The sequence below is a fragment of the Platalea leucorodia genome (assembly GCF_965183815.1).
Source record: "Platalea leucorodia genome assembly, chromosome: 9".
NCBI classification, from domain to species: domain Eukaryota; kingdom Metazoa; phylum Chordata; class Aves; order Pelecaniformes; family Threskiornithidae; genus Platalea; species Platalea leucorodia.
Genome location: NC_138831.1, coordinates 40,680,871 through 40,704,498, shown reverse-complemented (window position 1 = coordinate 40,704,498; position 23,628 = coordinate 40,680,871). Strand labels below are relative to the sequence as shown.

Sequence of the window (23,628 nt, the reverse complement as noted above, 5' to 3'; positions counted from 1 at the left end):
CATTTCGTCACCCCCAGCGTCTGCACTGCCCACTGCCACGGTGCCGAGACGCGTGGCTACCACGGTGCCAAGACGCGTGGCTACCACGCTGCTGCTGGCGTCGGAGCTGGCTGCCTTTCAACCCCTTCTCGGTGACAAGAGGATGGAAACCGGAGGTGGAGCAGAGGCTGGTGCTGGTTCTCGGAGAAATACCTTTCAGTTCGGCAAAGGCACCCATGGGATGGTGTTTAGACTATTGCCTTGAGATAGAAGGGAGCTGCAAATGTCTTTATGACACTGAGTGATTAACTGACTCTTTCAAGTGGGTGCAAACCCAGTCTCCCAGCAGGACATTGAGTTTCTTCCCCAAGCTGCCGCCTGGCCAGCATTTCTCCAGGCTGCTCGCCCTTTGGCTACTAGCAGGGCAGCGCTGTATGTTGCTGTGGGTCGGGGGGGGTGGGGGGGTGCGTGTGCTCCCTTTCCATCAGGATGCCCTTATTCAGGGCTGGTCCTGAGCCACAGCCACATGACCCCGCTTGCCTGCAGCCAGCTGCCCAGGGAGGCTGCTTTTCACCCCGGTCTTCAGAGCTTTGCTGGGGATCTGGGGCGGGAGGGGGGATCTAGTGGAAAATGAGCAACTGTAGTTTTGCCAAACTTGTTTTCTGAGCAGTTTATGGCTCACTTACTGCAAGAGCAATAGCTTGCTAAAGATGGCTTGTTTGTTACAAAGCATTTTCACAAGTAGCTGAGCTGTTAATGTCACTGCTACCTGAGCAGATTTAAGTGTGCTGCTTCTTGCTTTCAGCTGAGCATGGCATGCTGAGAATGAAAATCACATACCTTTTCACGAGGAAAAAAATGCCATGTTCTGGAGCAGTTTCGAGTGTGTGTTTCCCCCAGGGATTCGTTCACATATTGTTCTGAGCTGCTTTTGCTGCCAAGGTTTGCTGTGGCATTTATTAAAAGATGCCTTCAATACCATTCACCTTTTATCATCGCCACGGGTTTAATTGAAACGATGTGTCCCTCTTTCCTACCAATATCACATTATTACAGTGTGTAGTGCACAGATGTGCTCTCGGATGCAGGCAGGAAGTTTTGGAATTAAACCCACGCTTTTCAAGTGAGGGCATGAAAATCTCATTTTCTCCAAAGGGTGCACACTCCTATCTACCAACGTCGTCTTTGTAAAGGAGGACTGAAAAAAAAGAAGCATTTCCCATCTTTTTGTTAGGCCTAATGAATGCCTTTATACTGATCATCTTTCTCCCTCTTGCTCTTGGTGTCCTGGCATACATGTGCATCATTTTATTTTAAGGACTAAAAGAAGTGAATGGAAGTGATTGAAGAACCGATCGTGGGCACTGACCTGGAAACCTTCCTGGGCACCACTTCAAACCCAGGCACGTTCAATAGTCCCACGGGGTTTCTGTGGCCTCTCGGACACGAGGGGCAGCAGGAGGCCGGTGGTGGCTGCACAGCGGTGGCGGCACGGCTGGGATGTCAGCCCTGGCAGGGATGGGCTGGCAGGGCGGCAGGCAATGCTCTCGCCTTGCCTGGGGCAAGAGACACCCCTGGGCCGGCTCCTCTGTAAGGGGGAAAGGAGGAAAGGCACTGTAAAGGTTAAACCTTGATTTTTGGTAGAAATAGAAGCATAGTTGTTTTGTTTCTTTTTTTCTTGGTTTTAACAGGAAGGCAGAGAAAGGCAAATGCCTGCAGCATTCAGGCACGGTGTGGCTCGCACAGGCGAGCTGCTCGTGTAGCACACCAGCCACTTCCAACTGTGCATCTTAGGAAACAGCCAAAGAGAAGGAAACGCACGTGGTTCAAATGGAGATAGGCTTTGGAGTTTTTAACACAATTTGATATTAGGTGAAGTACTTTTATAGCGTGTTTATAGCTCTCTGTGTATAGAAATGCCCACAGTTCCCAGGCACTGGTGGGGAGGACTGGGCATCTCCCAGCTCCTGGCACAGTCCCTGTCCCTTGTGCAAACAGCAGTAACTCCACGACCTGCAGACGGGGGTGAGGAGTGCCCTGTTGCTGAGAAGCCCATAGGGGAGGACAGGCTATCAGCACATTATATAAATCAGCATCAATTTCCAAATAGTATTAAATTAATTCAGAGAGGCTCTTTGAACGTACACGAGTGATGTGACATACTTGCTTGAGCCCCTGTAAGATCAGTCTGGATCACTTCAGAGTGTTCACACTCAGGCTTGATTTGCTTGATTCAATTTGCAGAAAAAAAAAAAAAAAGTCAGTAGCCAGCTTGTGAGTCAGCCCTGTGTGCTGAACTGGGGGGCTGCTTATGGAAGAGCTTCATAAATCCCGAAAAGCGGCATGTAGACAGAAATGCTGACAAATCCATAGAGGCACTGGCATTACCAGCTATGGCCACGGTGCTCCGCACACTGGGTAACGCTGCCACGACTCTTCTCTTGCTGTGATCAAAGAACTGGGATTTCAAAGTGAAATTCTTTTAGTCAGACCAAGCTCTCTTTGAATACATTAACTTTAAACCTCCCTAAAAATACCGGCAGCTGCTGTCTGGACTGCCCACATCTAGTCAGAGAGATCACAAACCACAGCAGTACTGATTTGTAGAAACTGATCTCTTTACCTCATTACTGAGCTTTCCAGCAAATCTGTGCATTATTAACTCTTTAAAGCCAGACAACTGTATTTTTTCAGTTTAAACAAATCAATTTCTGCAGCTGGACGGTCAGGGAAGACTATTCCCATCGAGGGATTCCTTTACTCGCCCATGGTGAGATACTTTAAGAAGGTTATTAAACGTCAAAAAGCTGTGGCAGCAGTTTTGCAGGTTAATATTAATCTAGTCCGGTAGAGCTGGCCATCACGGAGCCAACCCGCCACTCCAGTTTCTCCCATTTGCCCATCAGCCTTTGCACGTTGCTGAAAACATGTGGCACCGGCAGCTGCACCAAAGCGGCCAGCACATGCCGAGGTGGGAAGGGACCTGCTGAAGCCTGAGCTCAAATCCAGATTAAGACCTCTCTCCTCTTGACACTTGCGGGTGGTTTCTCTTGAGTGCCCCATCAGCCTCGGGGCTCCGGGGCCATTTCTTACTCACCGTTCTCTCCGCAGCCCAGTGCCAGCAGCACAGGACAGGTCACGGTCACGGACAGCCAGAAGAAAAATCTGAGGGTGATTCAGTAAGGTTTTTTTTCAGTCTTAGATCTGAGCATCTCTCAGAAAATGAGCTGTGGCTTCCACCGCAGAGAAAACTGAGCCTCAAGGCAGTACAACAAGTGCGCATGCATCGGCTGGCCACAGGCTGCCAACCTCTCCCTGCGGCAGCGCGTCGGCCATACCAGCAGCACCTCGGGGGGTGTTTGTCTAACCTGCTTTTAAAGATCGCCAGTGACAGAAACTCCACCACCTTCCCAGGCAATCTGTCCCTGCACCTCTCTGCTCTCACCGTTGGTTAGAAGGGTTTGCCTACCATTAACCTGATCCTTCTGGTTGCAATTTAAGCCCGTTATCTCCCTGTGAACTTGCAGACCAAATTACTCCCCTCCTCTTTGCAGCACTCTTATGTATTTGAAAAGTGCTCTCTTCTTTAGGCTAACGCCAGTGCTTTTGGTGTTTTCCCTGGTCATGTTTCTGACATCCAGGAGCATTGGTGCTCCAGCAGCTGCCTCTTGCCAGGAGCTGCACCCATGGGCATGGCCGGGACCCCGCCATCGTCTCCTGGCACTGCGGCTGTGCAAGGGCTGCTCTGTGCCCTGGGAGCCCTATTCCCATCAGGGCTCATCCCTGCTGAGTAGCAGCCTTGAAATTTTGGTAATGAACCCAGTGGCAAGGATATTTGATACAGGCGAAATCTTCCACACCAACTAGAAAATTGCTGCAGCACATTTTTCACAGAGCAGGTCTGTTGGCCACACTGCAAATGAAGTGGGCTTCAGAAAACAGGTGGGTTCAGCCTGTTTCTGAATGGGCTTTTAAGGACATTTTTCAGCCTGGGATGTAGAGAGCTCTCTTGAACACCTGAGATCAGCCCCTAGCTGAGCTTCAGGCACCGTTGCAAAAGAAAACTCTAGGTAGGAGAAATCACTGTCCAGTGTCGCTGTTACTCAGACGGCCTCTCCTGGGTGAAATTGCTGCTGTTAAACACACAAAAGCTGCAAGATTTGTTGGAGAAGTTGCAACTCACTTATTCTCTGCATACTTTAAACCGCTGCATTTAACTCCCTAGCACTGTAGCTGAGAATTCAATCATAGTAATAAAACGGCGAAGGGCTCTGCCCTGGACTCGGAGCTGCCGTTTGGCAGGAGGGACCAGTCGTGGGAAGGCAGCCGAGCCCCGGTGCCCTTTCCCTCAGCTTTAAATAACGGCGCTGCTAAAGGGCACAGCGTGCGTGAGGGCAGCTCTCGGCCCCAGCCCCAGCCCCCTTCGCTGCTCCCTGCCGCCGGCCGAGCACCCCCTCTGCCCAGGGTAACCCTGGGGAAGAGATCTCCACTCTCGAAGGACCAGATTTTGTCCTCGGTTCCAGTCTATGGGAAGCATTCAGCGTTTGGGATGCTGAAGCCTGAACGCGCAATAAATTCGCCCCCGCTCCCCCCAGTTCGGCTCGGGGCAGGCAGGGCGGCGTGGACGCGCGGCGGCACCGCGCCTGCCAGCTCCCCTCTGCAGACATCCAAAGCGTCGAGTGAGAACTGACCCGTGTTGCTGCTGCCGCCGCTTTTGTCTCCATTTGCTTTGATGGCAGTGGACAAAAAAAGGTGGTTTTTTTTCTGACTTCCAAATAGCCATAGGTGCTGAAACAGTAAAAAAATGAACCCCCAGCTGCTGCTTCTGCTTCTCGCATGAAAACTGTTGCATACGTATTTACTGTGCTGATTAATCAGATCTGCTACTCTACAGTAAAATAGGGAATTAAAGCACCATATTTGCAATTTTGTTACCAAATTACAATTCATAAATATTTGAGAAAATAAGGTCATTTACATATACCGTTAGTGAGAGAGCACAGTTGCCGCATGGCTGCCACTTGCTACCAAAAACCAGAGTACCGTGGTGTAAGAAATGCTTACTTCACAGCAGTATCCTAAAATGACAGCACACTGAATCCACTTCTTCTGTCAGGATGTATTTTTATTAAGGGTCAGTATAAACTCCAAAAGAAAATTTGATTCATTTTTGTCACTATCTACCCAAAATAGAAACAGTCTCTAAACTGAATGTAGCTGAATTTTTAAATAGTCAGGTTCCAGGCACAATGCAAATTTCTGCCATTTATAAGGCTATCAGGTAATTTAAATTCATGAGAGTAGCTATAAACATATATTGATGTTCTCAGAGGAGAAATGCAGCTCTGTATTACAGGGCTCGATCCCAGAAAATATTATATACAATATTTTGGCTCTTTCATGCCAACAGTTCATTGTAAATGTAGATGCATGAAAAACATTTAGCATCTAAAAATCCTCTATATTTAAGCTTCCAGCTAAAAAGTAAACTTTTCGGTAATTACTATAGTAGTGTTTATTTCAAACTTGATAACAATTTTCCCAATCAGCATTACCAAGCCCATTCTTAAGTGCACACTTTATAACATAATGATAAACAGAGTATCCACGTAGGTAGTTGAGAGTGAGCTGTATTAGACAAGCAAAATGTTAAAGAAATTTCCGGATAACGGAGGTAGGAATGAGAGGTTCCAGATTATGCTGTTTTCTGGTCTGCCTCTCCACAGATTTGGTTCTACTTTTATCTGACAAAATAGATGTTCAGTTAGTTTTTCACTCCTTAAACTGTGTTGTGATAGCATTACCTACTTGTAGTAACAACCTAAACACCGTATGTTTCAATCCAGCTTTTTAGCTGTCTTCAGACGTGGTGAAAATTCTACATGGTTGAGTCAGAAATATCTATTAATGCAAGCATATTTTGGAGTATGATTTCTCATGCAAAAATAATGATTTGCAGCTCCTGGAGAAAATCAATAGGATTCTTTTACTTTACAAGACATTTTGGACTGTGAGAAGAACACACAGATTCACGCTGTTCTTTCATTTTGAAAGGGACAGTCTTCTACAACGTGCAAATGAGACAACACTCTCTGTTCCAGTCAGTACGTCTGTTCCTCTGAATTGGTTAGCTGTCCCATTCTCCATTATTCTGATCATTGTTTTCCTCTTCTTCAGAATCAGCAGACACTTTCTTAATTCTCTGGATGACTGCCTTAATGCTTCTCTCTAGCTCATTAGTGGATCCTTTACTGACGTCTTTCTCAGTATCTCGATTCACTTTTCTTAGTTTAACTCCTTGCCTTATGGCAGAGAGGATGTTGTCTTTTAGAGAGGCATACGGATTCGGCTCTTCCACTTTGCGAAGATGAACTTCACTGCGTTTTAGAGAAGCCAAAACCTCATCCATGGAGCCTGCAACAGATAAATCTATTGTTACCAGAAGAAAGAACAAGACAACCACGCTTAGAGGTATAAAACCCTACCCAAGTGTTCAGGGTTCTTCCTTTCATCTTTGCTAGAGACAGAAAAACGCCTGGTATGTTCTGGCACAGACTCTTTCAAGCTTCTGCCACACCAGGCTCTGGAACTGCTTTTAAAAAGCAGTTAAAGCTTTTATATCTTGAATTGAGAATCCAATGCCTCTTCAACATTATACGAGGTTGTGCTCCAAGAAGAAATTATACACAAAGGAGTATGCTTCTTTTTCATTACAACTTTATGGCCTTTCAAAAAAATTTCACTGAACCAAAAAAATCTCTTGTATTTTGTATTACAAACCATCTACCATTCCTCCTAGCTTGCTCAGATGCCTGCTGAGACTGTCAATTGCATTTTTGCTCAGTCAAGAGAAAAATGAAAGGATTTGAGTAGAAGGGCTTGAAACTGCACCACTGAAGTCAGTGGGAGCCAGATCAGGCCCTAAGCAGGCAGGCAGGCAGCTCTTTTCTGTATGGACTTAAAAAATAATTCCCATTTTACAACATGATTTAAATCCCAGGCGTATGTTTCTGAATTTCAGACCATAAAGGACACCATACTGAGAGAGCTTCCACTAGTTCTCTTGATACACGCTGTAATTTGCATTTTACTCCTTCTGTTGGATTCTTTGTTCCTAGCTTCAGACTGTTGGACAGGGAGGCAGTTCCCTGGACAGCAGTCGACTCCTACAGCCATAGGTTCAGACCATCTGTGCCTCACAGCCAGAAGTTATTTTTGCCGTGCGCAGTGCACAGAAGGTTACGCGATTAACATCAAGTACTTGAAATTTAACATTCTGCTAAATCCTGTGGTACCTTCAGAGGCTGAGATGCCAGAAAAGGATCAAGCAAAGATCCACCAAGTTGTCTTACAAAGCCTTCGAGTAAGAAAGTCTTAAGTCTATTAATCAAATGGGCTGCCTGGTAAAAGACTAGTCGGGCTAACAAATTATAAAAGTTCCCCTTGAAAAGTATGTTAACACATCACAGACAATATTTTCAACACCAGAATATGAATCTCTCCTGGCTTTTCACGTGCAAAGACATGAGTAGTCCAAAGAACCTGTTTATGAAGCTGTTTCAGTAAGTTCCTGTGGCAGTATTTTACCGATTACTATTACAGCAATTAGCATGCTGGTTTTCTTCATGAAATAGGTGTAACAACCAATCGGATCTCTCCAATAAACAAAAAAGGATTTTTCTTATCCACAATAATGAAAGGACATCCATGTTAGGCTGTGAATGGTGGTAAATATTAGCTACTAGCAAGGCTGTTCCAGTAACAATCAGGCTACTCTGGCGTACAACTCCTGTTGCTAATCAAAGCTTTTTAAGCGTATCTGTGGTAGAGTTATCCCACAGACCTCCCAGACTGAAGTCCGCATCCTGATCCACTGGACGCACAGTAGTTTGTCACAGTAACCCAACTGTGTCTCAGCCCTTCAGCTGCTTGTACTTCCCCACACCTTGGAAGAACTGAAAATGCTGAACCTTCCTTGGTATTTCTGCATGTGGTTTGCCTCTGAACTGAGAGAATGCAAAGGTTGCTTAGATGTATTGTGAATAGTCTGAAAAGGAAAAGGAATGTACCACATTTAAAGACATGCTTCATTCTAGCATAAGCTCCACTGTGAAAAATGACAATAAAAAATTGCTGCCTTCCAACTTAGATCAATCTCTCTGACAGTCAAAATATGTGCTTGCTTTAGAGATAAAAATAAGCCTATTAGCAGCATGTAACCAGTGCAGCCTTGGGAGGCTGCTGAGCCCTATTCTCATTCAAACTACGGTTTCAATTGCCGACTTCAGCCTTCAATTACACCTGCACGATCTTACTAACAAAGCAGAGGTGCAACAGAGCAGGATTTTTTGCCCTATGAATGTTAGTATGCCAAAGCTATTCATCTGCCTTTCAAATCCTGGTGGAATTCTGCATGAATTCTCTTAAGAAACCTTTATTTAGAAAATTATAAGTGGACACAGGCTGTGTATACATTAGAAATGCAAGCAGCCCAACTGCTAGCTCTGTAGTACGTAAGTCATAAACACTGAAGTGCAGCCTTAGTACAACCACAAATTGACCCACAGTGGTCTTCTGGCTGAACAGGTGATCAATCCTCAATCAAAATGCCACATTTGGTTCAAAAGTTGCAAAGTTGTGGCAAGAACCAACCTGGTAATAAAGGTTGCTTCTCACCAAAAAACATGAATAAACCCCCTGCCCTTGGAATTTCTTCTGACACCTTCCTACCTATTACAGCAGTGGGATTTGCAGTGTTGTAAGAAACGCAGGTCCTGAATTAAGATCTCCACAGAACTAGTAGTGCTGTGATTAAGCATGGTTTAAACTAACTTGTAAGGCTGTACTTAATAAATGTAGGATTCCAGAAGATATTCAATTTCAGATGTCCTAAAAGATCGCCCTGTCCAATTTGACAGGACTTCCCCAAAAGCACGGAGTCACACACTCTATCAGGACCCTCTGAAGTGTATCAAACCAGATACACAAATCATTGCTACTCATTTAGCATCCTGAGTTATGGTCAGTGTTATTGTGTGCAGTTTCTTAGACTAAGCTTTCCAAGAGCTGAATTTTATTGAGCAAGACTGCACACTATTCCTGTCCAGAACCAGAGGGAGGGAGAACCGAACAATTCAGGAAACTAAAAAAAAAAGAACACCAGTTGATGTGAGCCTTCTTACCTACATAATTATTTATAGACCTCCTGGATGAGTCATCCTGTTTGTGCAGTGCAGGGCTTTCTGTGGGCCCATCGGCGCTAAGGGGAAGTGGCTTATCCTCTATTGCTGATGGCGTCTTTAACTGAAGAGGTAAGGGGCGAGGTGGGGGATGAGGGGGTAAAGGAGGAGGAGGCGGAGGAGGTGGTGGTGGTGGGGAGGATGGAGAGACCATCAATCCCTCACTGTGCTTTTGTTGCTCTGAGCCACCAGCAGTAACAAAAATCTGGACAGGTATATCTGCTGGGGTGTTCTGATGTGAAGCTTTTGATTCTTTGGCTTCTACTATCAGTATGCTCTTTGGCTGCTCCGGAGCTGCCCTTGCTCTCGATGAAGGTGGAGGGGACAGTACTGCAGCCTGCTGAGTGATGCTTCGTGGCAGCTTGGGACCGAGAGGCTGGGGACTCGATGTTTTCAGAACAACACGAGCTGGACAATTCTGAAAAATGAATCATAAGGCAGGAAGTCACATCTCCATTGGAGTGGCCGAAACATCAACCCCAAAGAGACAAAAAGCCACAGAGTACAGACCTGTCCCACTCCCCCATTCAAGCAGAAAATTCAACCCTGAACAGATTTAAATTAATATAAAAGTATTTCTTTCAAAGCCATTTCTTCACTTGTATTCTTTGCAACAGGTTCTGTACCTGGAAGCTATATCCTTAGTGGATTTAAACCTGTTGACTCATTACACACAGTCCTATTTTAGGCTATCCAAATGGTTGTCTCTGATTTGGACCATGCTCACACGTGAGCTATCGCTATGTTCTGACGTTATGTTTTGACACCATTTAGGACTACTGTAGTAGTTCACAGTGCTTGCCTCCCTGAATGTTTTCAGCCTCTCCAGTGTTTTCTGACGTTCCTGGCTTATCCAAGCTTTTTTCTTTTTCTCCTCCTCTTTTTGCTTGTCTCTCTTCTGCATTAAAACACAAGTAAGTGAGCATTAGTGCGTGAAAACAAGCAGCTGCCAGATTCTCCAAGGCTGCTATTCAGTACTCACTATCTGTATGCTGTGATGCTGCTGGAAGCGTTTTTTGCTCTCTTCTGCCTGCTGCAGTCTCTGCCGATGGCTTGCTTCACATTGATCCTGGTAGAACAGCAAAATTCATGCAACCCTTGGTTAGTTCACATTTACTGTGCACCATCTGTGCCACTAACTCCTGTGCACAAGTCACTACACAGCGACCAAGGCCGAGTGCTTAGCTGTACCAAGAAGTATGGCTAAGCTCAATCAGTGGCAGAGGTGAGACCCTGAAGGTAAAGTCTGTGGGACTCCTTCATGGCCAAAGCCAACGGGATCTTTTGTTCTCCTAATTAGTGATAGGCTTATTCACGCTGCAGAGGGAACATACCCAGATCTGAATCAATCCCTCTGTCTTACCTTTAGGTTAAAAAAAAGGAGATGAAAGAAAAAAAAAAAGTAAGCAGCAACAAGCTCTGAAGAAATTTCACCCAGATACCAGCTGGAAGGAAGGCATGCAAAGACATGAGGGAAGCTAGCAGGGCATTACAAAAATACAAGGCTACTTTCCCCTTGTCCCTTATCTGCCATAGCTCCCAAGTACAAAAGCCAGGGAAGCAAAGGTATGGGAAGCACAATGAATGCCTAACAGGGCTACCTTCTGTTAGTAACAAAGTGCTGCATAGAAGCTGCAGGCTTCAATATTTTCTCTGGGAGTCGCTATTTGTCACTGTACAGAGGAGGATTATCCACATGGCTGGGTAAGCATTTGCAAATCATCTGGCATTTGGCTTTAGTGTTATATAACCAAGAGACAGCAATTAAGTGAATGAAAACAGAAGCAAAGGAAGCGTCTGCTGAGGAAGCAGTTGCAAGCAAGAGACAATGATGGCTCGCAAAACATTTCCAATGTCATTCCCATTTCGTCCAGGCTAGTGAGGGGTAAAGGGCCAGACAGACTGGAGCTTAAACTCTGCTCTCTGCCCCAGCAGGACTGTGCAGGTGTAAGGTAAGCTCAGCTCACTGGGAAGGTTCATGAGAGTCAACTGTGATCTCTCCTGTCTTCCTGGTGTTCTGCTCTGAATGGGAAACAAAGGAAAAAACTGCCCTTTGCACAGAACTGAGAGGCTGGAGAGAGAATTGTAGCAGTTAAATATTCTCCTCCCTCCCATTCAAAGGTAAAGTATCACTTTGTGGGTTGTTCTGTCACTGCAGCTTCCTTCATTGCAGGCCATCTCCTCCTGTACTGCAGCTGCTTTGTAAAAGGCTGCCAGGGCAAAGCTCCAGCTGGCCACAGCAGGGCTCTGGTAAGGTTTAGCTGACAGGGGAACACCATGTAAGTCTGTGCTCTCTTAATAAACTAGAGAGGCACTTGCACCATACAGTGGAGTGTAAAGCTGGCTTAAAATCACATTGCCCCTCTTTCTGTTTGGAGGCCTTGGCACTGAGTCACGTATCATCTTGTATGCTCCACCCAAAGCTTCCCTAGTTGTTTCCTGTACATCCCTCGTGAGTCAAGACATCAGCTAAAGAAAATGCACATCTCCAGGACTGCATTTACTTTTTTGTTCCTGAGGTAGGCTCTCCTCGCACAGACAGTCCCACGCTTTGTCTCCAACTGCTTAGTCTTCTGCCTCAGCATCGTCATTTCTGACAAGTTAGCGTAATGTTGTCCCATTGTCTGTTCAATGACCTTGAGCTCCTCAGGACTTTCACATGTATCATAGTAAACAACTTCATCCTGTTTCTCTAAAAAGGCATTTGGCATTTTTTTAAAAACCCAAAATTGCCACAGTTATTTACACATTTAAAGAACTAATGACATTTTAAAAGCCATTGAAAGCAGTGAGTTAGTTCTTAGAAAGTGTAATACTCCGGAGCCGAGCTTGGTCCTTCGTCCTTCAAAGTCTTACGCAAACATGTCATGTTACTCACAGGGGTTCTTTGCAGGATCAAATTTATGCTGTTAGCACTTGTTGTTATTTAGCTTCCTCTTTCAAATGTCTCTCTGTGCTTTAACTCCTACCTTCACCGACTGGAGTTTTCCTGGAAAACTGAAGACTGTTCTGATCAACACTGGGTGACTTGTTTTACTATTCACCAGGTTTTAATTATGAAACAAGCAGGAGCAATGTTTACTTCACAGTAATAGAGAATTCATAAGCACAAATAAGCATAAACAACTGGTGCCTAATTTGGTCATAAAAATGTTATGAAGAGACACTTAAACTGGAATACAGCAGTACTCAAGCACCATCTAGCTATAATCACCTCTTTTTGTCATTACAGGGTGTATTTTGCAATTTCTACATGTTAAATTACAACAGATTTGTGATGAATTTCAGGACCCATTCCAGCAGGTCACAATATCCAGAGTTTCTATCCATAGATCCTGTAACTGCGAGAGCAGTTAAGTATTTTCAATATAAGTTATTCCATATGCTAAACCAGTGCATGCACATATCACAGCTGCTGTCAAGATGAGCTACCAGTGTGATGTTTTTTTTTAAACTTGTGTTATCAAATTAGTGTCTAATTAGTCAGGAGGCAAAATATCAGATGGTGCCACGGCATCAGTGTTTTCCAACGATGCTTTCTACTATTGAGACCTGAGCAGTGACAATCAACCTTTTTTTTTTTTTTTAAATGAAAACAGAGCAGGCTATATCACTCCTGTGTTTTGTATATGTGCTTAAATATTTGTTTATTCTTACCTTTAATCTGTCTCCTTAAAGTGTCCAACTGTACAATAAGCAGCATCTCTTCATGTTTCAGTACTTCAAGTTGTACATTATATAATTCCAGCTGCGTTTCATAATACTGTATTTCCAGCTCCTCCACTACAGTTAGGTTCTCTTCTTGTTCACTGAGATTCTCCAACTGTATAGCCCCAAATAGAAAATAAAAAGCATTAATAACAAAATACGCACACATGAAACATGCACGGATGCAAAAATACCTGTACACAGCCTGGCCTAACTGGCAGCTGCTTAGGTGCTTTGGTATGGAAACAACAGAACATTAGAAATGGTTTGGAGCACAAACTCAGAGGAGCAGAGAGCCTTATTAACCTAAAGTGTAAGTTTACCTTAAGTCTACCAGGAAAAGACTTCATTATAATCTGCACAAATAATACTGCTCCTGAAAACAATTATATATGATGTAGTACAGTACTCTTGGAAAATAAATACCTGGTACTCCTAGCAGCAGTTAGATGGCATCAAATCAATAAGATCAGAAGATTAAAATTAAATAAGTATCTTTATTTTGCAGTGTCCTCTGAAAATAATATCTGGTCTTTATCTCCCTAAAATTAACAATTTTAAAGGTTAATATCACAAATGCTAACCTCACACTTGAACTGTAAAAGCATGTATCTTAACCTTTGCTAAGTGTCCTCATACGTGCAGGAACAATTTTAAAAAACTGGAGACGCGCATTTTTCCACAACTTAAAACCATGTTGAAAACCTAAGCTGTTTCATAGACAAAGACTTTGCAAGTCTACTCCCATGACCACTTCGGTAGGTTTTGATCAGCCCTTTACAGAACAGCGACAGAAAAGGAGGCTTTTCAAGGTCTTACGTTTTTCTGAATGCCAGCTCTCTTCTGTTTCAGGCACAACTCTCTTGCCCTCAAATGCTGAAGGGTTTCTTTAGCTAACATACATTTCAGGTTTTCTAGTCGTGGCAAAGCTGATGCCCAGGTGGTTTTACCAAATCTTTCCTGATCTTGTTCCATCTGTTTGTGCATTGCTGCAGATTAAAACATTGCAGTAAGATATGAGAAATGCAGTGTACTAATAGCCCTTATGTGTTTCTGCTATAGCTGCAGTACTAAAAAATGCTGATGCTATTAAACAATTTCTCAAGCTTCTTTAGAAATTACAAGACTAAAAGGTTGAATTTATGATTTTATATATGTAAGTAAAATACTCCATTGTACCATGGAAACATGCCTTAACAGTTACACAGTAATGTACTCAGTTAACATGCTGAAATCCTTGAGGCTTCCATATCGAGCATTAAAAGTGCCCATGGTTTTTGTTCAGAGGTTTGCAGCCATAAGTCCCAGGCCTTAATAATGTCTGTGTGCAAGCCAAATGCAAGTTGTAAACCACATTGGTTAAAAGATATAAATCTTAAGCGAATAAAATGCTTCTTTCTTAAGCTGGACACTCATCCTAACCTCAGGGTCTGCAGAGAGAGACCAGCCAAGGTGATAAGAAGAGCTCTCAGCACCTAAGTCAAGTATTTGCACAACCTTTTGTGTAAATCATTCTGCTTACCTGCCAGAGCCTTTACAGTTTCCTTGAAGTAGTTCACCGTGATATCCTGAATGGAGCACACAGCATTCTCAGCTCGCTTAGTCCATTCTTCAGCATCTTTCTGCAAAGCTGCTACTCTTTTAGGCCCCAAATTATCATACTGCAAAGACTTCTGCAAGGAGACAAAATTCTCAGTTGCCAACTGGTTACCACAGTGGTGCAGCTTGCATTATGCTATACTTTTCAAGCAAGGCAGAGCACAGTGGCAAACATGACCTTCCCCTCACCTGTCACAAAGTGAATCACTACTCATGCCTATGTATTGCCCTGTTCCTCATTCTCTAGGCAAAGTCAGACCCTTTGTTGCCCAGTCATGACTTCATGCTTAACTTCGGATTTATTTCTTAAAATATTTTTAAACTATCATCTTAAAAATCACGTCCAACACAAGTGGTTTTAGTTGTTACTAAAAGCAACTCAAAACCACTCTGCTACACGCAATGTTCTCTTCTATTTTTCCCCACGTGTTGACAGCACATTGCACTGTCAGGTTCTCCAGTTTGGCAGTTCTTTCACACAGGAACAGGGATATAGAGAAGAAACATAAGAGAGTATTTTCAAGTCCACAAAGTGTACATGGGTACAAGACTAGTATTCAAATATTTTTTTTAAAGAATTAGATTTCAAATGAGCCTAAATATCCCCCAAGAGGTTTTTTCATACAGAAACAAACTTTCTGTTTCACCCATTCCAGTTTTCACTTTAATTTTCAGTACAGCATATTGGATATTTTATCTGCACAGATTTAGACTTTCTGTATCCAAGAACCTCAGTCTAAACTTAAAACTGTTCTGCTCTTTTCAAGAACATTAACAGCTCGCTTTAATTTTAACAGACTATTTAAGGAAAAATCAAAATATGCCAAAGGTGGCTGCCTTCTCCAGGGGCATGCTAACTTTCAGTATGTGCTTCCAGTTTAAGATGCACATAAAATTAAATGAACGCCGTGACAACTGACATGTTTTAATCTGTACTTCTAGCAGGTTGTAGCAGCAATGGAAAACTGCTTTGCAAGGTAAGGTCTCCTTCTGCCTTCTGTTCTACCACCACAACTGAGTTAATTTGGTGCATCAGCATTGCTGGGGGATAGCATTCTCAGTGTCACAAACTAATCCCACTGAAGGCGGCACAACGAAGGCTACTTAGATCTCTGTAAATTTAACCTACCAGAGAGTAAACCCCAGAGAGGTGGAGCTTGGGGATGTTTTCCTTTTAATTCCTCAAAACAGAAGGAAGTGGGACATTGGTGGGAAGGCAGCTGCAGTTCTATTCAAGCCAATACCATGGACTCCGAGATCCTCTGAGAGTGGTTCTGCCCTAACTCTGAATTTCTCAGTCACGTTTGGTGGCTTGGCAGGGGGGAAAAAAAAGTAGGTACAGACAGAGGTAGGGAACGGTAAGTGATTTGAGTCTAAACTGCTCCAAGAGCAGCCGATGCCCCACTATATAACTTGGCCTTTCACTCTGTCAAGGCAGACCTACCAGGATTTCCAGTTTGTACAGTGTCGCCAGCTCTCGCATATCTCTGAAGGGCTGCAGTAAATACTGGTAGAATTGTGTTGCCATGGTGACCAAATCCTGATAAGCTTCGTCTTCTTCTTCATAAACCTTCATCAAAGCCACCATTGTGTCAGCATTTTTATGCTGCTGAAGAACCTAGTGGGATAAAAGGTAAATCAGACTTAGCTGCTTTGCATTCATATGTGCTGACTGCTAATGAGCTCTGGTGGAAAGGACCTGCCGTTTGTCATTTGATGAACAGGCAAGACTTCCCACTACACAGGAGGTATATGCCAGGCATTCAGCAGCCACCCCTAGCTGGAAATATCTTTAACACCACACTGTTAAAGGCACTAATTGCTGCATATTACATTGGGAGACTGCAAGGAGTATCATGCCTAGGGCTTCCACCACAGAAATTCTAATAGCTGTGTGCAGATGACTTGGTTGCTGCTTTTTATAAACACAAATGGGAAACTGGGGGAGTCTGTGTACTGGAAGGACAAATAAGGTATACTTAAACTAGCTCTTGCATTGCTTCCACAATTACTAAATGCCTGCTAATATGAAATGAGTTTCTGGATCCAGAATTTCTGACTTTGGGCATAGAAAAATCATATTGCCATTTAAAAATAAGAACTCAGAAACAGATTTCTACTCCTGATATACCCTGCAGTTAAATTCCTTTAACTTTTGTATAATTTATAATAGTTTATTCTAATCTCAGTTCTAGTGATATTACACACTGTAACTTGTAATTCTTCCATGGAATGACCGCCTTTCTGATACACTAGCCCTTATTTAAGATCTTTATTTGCTTCTATGATAAAATACAAACTTGGAAACTTCCCCTCAGTTGCATTTGTTTACTGGCACCAATCAAAGTTTCAAAGATTTTTCTTTGACAGCAGCTAGCAGAGACCATGGCGTGCTCTATGTGCCAGGATAGAGTGAGCCAGCTGAGAGAACACAGGTAAGTTCCACTGAGAAACACAGACCTTCCTGGAAGGACAGCGTTTGCTCTACAGCTCTGTAAGAAGGGAAGGGAACGGGGGTGTTTGGTGCTACAATGAGAAAAAGCATTAGAAACATAAGCTTGATTGTGTTGCAACCAAAAAGCACTGAAATTAAACCATCAACTTTGCTCTTGCCAGCTGAGCCTGGGTAAGACAGCAGGAGCAAAGTTCCCAGCTGTGGAGGCATCTCCCCAGAGAAAATCTGTAGAAGTCAGCTCAAGGGCATTTCCCACCCATCCTCCCTCCAGGCCTAGCACAGGCAGGACAGGGGAAGAAAAGGATCTGAACTGCAACATTTCTGATAATCCCAGAAGTCCTGTGGCCCCTTAGGCTTCCTCAGGAGCTCATGGTAGCTCAGACACAGTCCTAGGGCCCACCTGCAGCAATTTAACAGTCTGCTTTTTCCCCCCACTATCGAAGCCAAATAGGAACACAACAGTTTGCTTTCTGGTTCCCATACTCAAAGCAAGTAATGAGGGTCCTGCTGCTCCTGGAGGATGTTTATAGTGAGTAGAGGGGAAGTATTAGTGAAATTTTAAAGTCAACTCCTGAGACAATTATTCGTTACAAGGGTCTGGGTTTTTTTGGGGGGACAACAGGGGGTTGGGTGGCAACATTTTGTCTGTTTTAAAATAAAATCCTTGCTTTTACATAGTCTGTTATTCTTTTCATAGAACTCTGGTTCACCATTAGCCCAACTGACAATTCTGGTTGTTGTAATGGTATTGCTCTTGGGCTTTTTTCCTTTGCCTTTGAACACACATGCAAAAAAGAAGCATTTACACCATATTATCCTCCTCCATCTTGTACCAGTATCTTCTGCATTCTTCAAAATTAATTTCCTGGCCCAGAAGGATGAAGTATTTGAGAAGGACATGGATGTAAAAGGGGAAGAAGGATGCTCTGATACATAAGGCTAGTTTAGTGCCAGAAAAGGCAGATTTTATTTCTTGAGTCTTGTGTAACTTGGTCTAGACTGCAATATAATTAATTTACATCCCTGAATTTATGTTAGGCCTGCAAATGCAACAACACTCTATAGCATGTTTAGCCATATCTAAAACATAGTTGGAAATAGCAGAATATCTGGCACTGAGTTATACCTAACCACCAAACCCCAAACTGCCACATGGCTGTACATGCTTGTGCTGCTTGCAAAAGAGCATGGTGGCTAGAATGTATTTCTAACTGGGCCAGGAAGGGTTTTAGTCAGTTACAGAAACCGTAGCTTTTGTATACAACACTGTACATGAAGTTCACATAAACTAAAGTTGTCTTTTTAAAAACAGTGCCTTTCTGAAACAGTAATGTTGTTACAGCTGTTGAAGACTGAAATAGGAAACAAAAGGCTAAAGCCAAGTGTCTTAACTTTCCTCCAAAGCATGACAATTTTCATAAAAAAAACCTTTCAGCTTGCTTTGCCAGGAAATAGACTGCAAACAGATACTGCAAGAAAACTATAGCAGCAACACACCAGTGAGCTTGAAGTGTCTGTAACTCTTGCTTTAACATACTGATGTCCTAATTGCAACCACGTTACTAGACATCATCCTTTAAACTCATGCTTACTACAAGGGGGAAAAAAAACAGGAACACATCTGCAGCAAGAAGAAACTTATGGTACCAAGGGGAGAAAGGGCTAACATCATTAGTTCATAGACTCATCAGGCCAGAATTTGACACTTAAAAAAACATAACACAACTCCTCTGACTACTAAACACCTATTTGGCATAGGTCCATGGCTAAGTTCGGTTTTAATAAAAAAACCTGAGAATCCCCCAGTTGTAGGCATTACTGCAAACAGGCAGTCTGAGACCTTCATAGGGAGGTTAGAAAATTAGAGCACGATTGTACTCTCTTTTGGTTACCATTCCACCCATTGCACAACACTGCTGGGTATTTTTAGCACTGTGTTTTTGTAGGAGTGCTTGCAGCTTAAGTATGCGCCCCAATGTCTTATACTGACTGCCCACCCAGAGTTAGCTTATTCTCCACTTAATAAAGTAGTACTTATGAAAACCGATGACACTCAGTACTTGAAAAAGTTGACTTCACCGTTTCCAGACGGACAACACTACGAGCAAGATGATATTAGTGACTTGGTCACCCTTCCTCACGTTACCCAAACGTGAGTCTGACCCGAGCGACTGAAGCTCCTGCAGCAGAGGCTGCCAGCCTCATGCACGCAACCCCCAGGTGAGCAAGAGGCGCTGAAGCCGAGGCTCAGACAGGGGCACCTGCGAGCTGTGCAGCGGCACGGAACAGCGAGGGCGGTCCCGCACCGAGGGAGACCTTCTTCTGCCCGAGGGAGCGGCCCTGCGGCAGCCCGCCCCGCAGGGACAGCCTCGGGCCGCTGCGCCCCCTCAGCGGTGCCGGCCCAGGCCGGAGGCCCCCGCAGGCGCCGCGGGGCGGCCCCTCCGCCCCCCCGCCCGGCCCCGGGGCCCGTACCCGCCGCAGGGCCTCCTTGGCCCGGGCCAGGTGGCCGCGCAGGGCCCTCCCGCGGAGCTCGTGGAGACTCTCGAAGTACTCGTCGTCGTGCCGGCGGTCGGCGGCGAAGAGGGCGTCCAGCACCACGCGGCCGCCGCAGAGCTCCAGGGCCCAGCCCAGGTAGAGCTCCAGCTCCCGGCACAGCTCCTGCACCTCGGCCTCGCCCGGCGCCGCGCCGCCGGGGAACAGCACGGCCCAGAGCCCGCCGCCGGCGGCGGCGCCGGGCAGCGCGGGCGGCAGCGCGGGGAAGGCGGGCTCCAGGCGCGGACAGACGGCCGCCAGCTGCCGGTGGACGCCGCGCAGGGCCGGCGCCGAGAAGAGGCCGGCCCAGCTCTGCGGGGCCTGCGCCGCCGCCTCCGCCCGGCCGTGGCAGGTCACGGCGAACGCGCCCTCCACGCCGTTCCAGCCCACGAGGAAGCGGAGCCGCGGCGGCCGGGGCTCGGCGAAGGCGGTGTCGCGCACGGCCACCCACCCCTCCAGGCTGTCGGGCTGCGGCTCCATGATGGCGGCGGCCGCGCAGCCCCCGCGCCCGCGGAGCGAAAGGGAAACCGACCCGCCTTAAGGGCGCCGCGCGCACCCCGGCGAGGGGGCGGGCCCCTCGCCGCACGTCACAGGCAGCCGGCGGACCCATTGGCGGGCGTTGCCCGGGGGCGGGGCCACCGGAGCGGGGCGGGGCGGGCGGCCCCACACGGCTGGCACGAAAATAAATAATAAGAGAGTGGGAGGTGGGGCCTGCGCAAGGCACGCAGAAAGGCCCCGAGAGTGCAAAAAAAGAAAGTTATTTTTGTGAAATAAGCAGTTATTTCTGTGAAGAGCGGTGGGCAGGGTGCAGAAGACACACAGCCCTGGGGGAAGGAGCAGGGGCGTTACCTCAGGGCGTCCCTGCACCAGGCAGGCCCCCGCCATTTTCCTGCGCCCCATGGGTTCGAGCCATTGGCTGCTGTGGCCACTGGCTGAGGGAGGGGAAGCTGCCGTGTGCGAGCCGGTTTCCAGCCATCGTTCCCACGGGCCCAGCGAAATTTCACACGTCGTTCCCAGCCGAAACCCCACGCTCGTTCCTTGCGCTTCAAAAGGGAGAGGAGTGCTACCCGGTGTCAGCGTTCGAGCCCTGGGGGCGGCGGGCGGCCCCAGCGCCTGCCGTGCCGTGCACCCAGAGGCCGTGGCCGCAAACCACCCCGCAGTCAAATGGTGCTTATCCTTTAATCAAACTCAGTCCTAAGGTCGTCGTATTTATTATACCACCTAAATGCCGCCTCACGGGCCTCTGAGCGGAGCGCGGAGCAAAGGGGGTTTTATATAGCACATGTCTCTTATTCAGGCCTTGTGTGCAAGGCTGACTTTAATTCATGATAAACAGAATGTTATATTCTAGGCTTTGGAAGCAAAGCTGACACTACTAATTTTTCAATAAATTAAGGCCTGCAAGATAGCATAGCTTAACAGTATAAGAGAAAAAATAAGATCTCACTTGAAAAATTAATAAAACATGTCTGACAGCATGAATGTTAACATTTCAGCAAAGGCTACATCATTTATGCGAAAACATTTCTGCTCTGATCTCACAGATGATAGAGGCACTGTCAGCAGTAACGAGATCATGACTACATGGGTAATTAACTTGTAATTTCTTACCGAAACAGCAAACAATTGCACTGCTAGAAATGTGAGGAGGTGACACCAAGTTTAATTGGAAAAGGAACAAAAAGCAGAGCTGTGTCAGGATTCAATAGACGTTTCCCCTTGCACTGTCCTCTGAGCTCGAGATGCATATAATGCAATGTTCTCAAACGTGCTTAAAGACAAGGCTGGCTCAGTCGCATGTTCACAAGCAGAAGATTGTGTATGCTGGACAACTGTGGGTTTGAGTGGATACATAAAGCTCAAGTGCTACAGTAATCGCAATAATCAGTGGTAATATACAGCCTGGTTTTTATCAGGTGAACCACTACTAAGCACAGACTGAAGGCATATGTTCCTTTGAAAACCCTCCCTAGCTGGGCCATTGGCCGCTTGCTTCACCATAATTAGCTTTCCAGCGGTCTAGCATACACATATAGGGTGGGGATGTATGTATATGTATAATAAGTGTATGCAACATTATGATTTCTGATTTTTTTCTAAATTCTGATTTTTTAATATTTTTTTCTAGAATCTGATCTTGATTCCAACTTAAACCCCATAGTAAAGCTTCTGCTAATTTGATAGAAGGACTTTGCCATTAAACCTTTGCAAATAACAGAACAGATACTTCCATTTAAAAATGCAGCAATGCTGTAAGTATGCATCCAGCTGTTTGAGCTAGTTTGTGCAGACTGCACATTTTGTGTATCCCCCACACGATACTCTGCCTAGCACCACAGCCTTGCAAATCACACCTAGAGTCAATGACTGCACTCTACTGGGTTTATTAATACCAGCTCAGAAACTGAGAGGGTGCTCCGGCTTTAGCAAGGGGTCTGTATAATTGTTCCAAGTACTTCAGATCCAGGAATCAACCTTCATAGCCTTTTCTCGGTGTATGACATTCATCCTGGTGACACTCAAGTAACACGCTGCTGAAGGACAGCTGGGGCACATCTATATTTGTTCCATTGCTCATTGCTGGCATGTCCCCTGAGCAGAGAGGCAGTCTAGGGTTACGGTAATAAGTCTTCCAGCTGCAGTCATAGGAAAGTGGCAGGGAATTGCTTTCGTGTGAATTAATTTTTACTAGGGGAAATAAATGTGAAGTTTGATGCCATCTGAGCTTTCAGAAGAATTTATGACGTCTTAAGATAGAAGGCAAGTTTTTAGGTAGTAACATACTTTGTTATATATTTTCGATAATTGATGGTCATGGACTTAAACATTCTTCATTGTAATTGTATCTGTGCCTGTAAACTGAGCAAACACTGAGCAATCATCTGAAAATCTGATTTAGGCAGCAGGGTTCCAGACGAGCTTAATTATGTTCATTTTAATTTATGTAATTTAATTTCATTTTGGTAGGAAAAATACTTGTTAATTCACTTTTCTAGTTAGTAGTATCTTCTAAAGCAAGACTTATTGTTATAATTATGGGGAAAAAAGTCTTTGTGGGAGCCAGACAACATTTTCTGGTATGTGTCAAGACCTTTTCTCTGTTTAATATGTTAAAATTTGCATGATTTATTTTATCGCCTTTAGCATAAATAGTATTTTTGCCTAACTTCAGTGTTTTTGTCTATGGTAAGCTATTGCTAGGTGTAGAATCTACACCCATGTCTGCAGTGCCAGAAGACAAACGGTGAACTTCTGTGTGTGTTTTCTTGCAGGTCTGGTAGGCTGGACTGCTTTCAGTCATTGATGTAAAACTGGAGAGTTGGAAGTTTCTTAGCATTTTTCACTGGTTCGAGAAGTTGCTTTCTAATAAGTCACTGACTGTCTTGACTTTGTTAGCTAAGTAATCCTCAGGAATATTAGTAAAATATTGATGAAGCAAATTTGAAGGGATAGCAAGTACTCAAAACTATGAAGACCATAAAAAGTAGTTTGAAAGCAATACTTATGTGAAAGCTTCTGCAGGAGCTCTGCTAACCTTGATGTCTGACTGACCTTTTGGCTTTTTTCTGCAAGAAAGTGGTTTTAAAGCTTTCATATGCTTCACTGAGCTAGGACTAGATGTAACTATAGGTTCATTAATATTCAGCTGAAATCTTTCCATGAACTCTTGGGATTGTAGTAGTAAACTGTGGAGAAAATTGAACTGAGTAGTTTTGTAGCCGTGATTTTGTTAGTGCTGGTGAGCAGTGGAGGGCTGCAGGGATGCTGCAGCTCTGACAGAGCACCATGTGGGCTCTCTGTACTAGCATTATTTCATGTGCTGTTGTTAATATGGGCTGGCTGGAAAGAGTGGGCTTGGGCAGTCAGCGCTAAGGTTGCCCTTGCACCTTTAATGTTGTCCCACATGCATCTGCTTTATCATACAGCTTTGCATTTGGCATCCACATGCTCTTTTCATACCTCCCACATTGCACAGAATGGACAAAGTGTGCAAGCTCCAGGTCAGAGAGGACTTCTCTCAGTTCGGGGGTCAATGACCTGCCTTGCTTCCTAGTTACTGCATGCTTTATCATGGGGATCATCATCGATCTTTTTTCTGAGCTTCATTGATGTTAA

General features: G+C 44.9%; 1 protein-coding gene across 1 annotated transcript; it reads right to left on the bottom strand.

Annotated features, from left to right (window-relative positions):
• Nucleotides 1–5,097: 5,097 nt before the first annotated feature.
• WHAMM (WASP homolog associated with actin, golgi membranes and microtubules) lies at nucleotides 5,098–20,055 on the bottom strand. Its single transcript, XM_082321318.1, has 10 exons — nucleotides 19,453–20,055; nucleotides 15,970–16,143; nucleotides 14,449–14,599; nucleotides 13,746–13,915; nucleotides 12,876–13,041; nucleotides 11,723–11,910; nucleotides 10,201–10,287; nucleotides 10,021–10,116; nucleotides 9,162–9,636; nucleotides 5,098–6,393 (listed from the first exon to the last, which is right to left on the bottom strand). The coding sequence occupies exons 1-10, from the start codon at nucleotides 19,990–19,992 to the stop codon at nucleotides 6,107–6,109; spliced, it is 2,334 nt and encodes a 777-aa protein (XP_082177444.1). The 5' UTR covers nucleotides 19,993–20,055; the 3' UTR covers nucleotides 5,098–6,106.
• Between the last annotated feature and the right edge of the window lie 3,573 nt (nucleotides 20,056–23,628).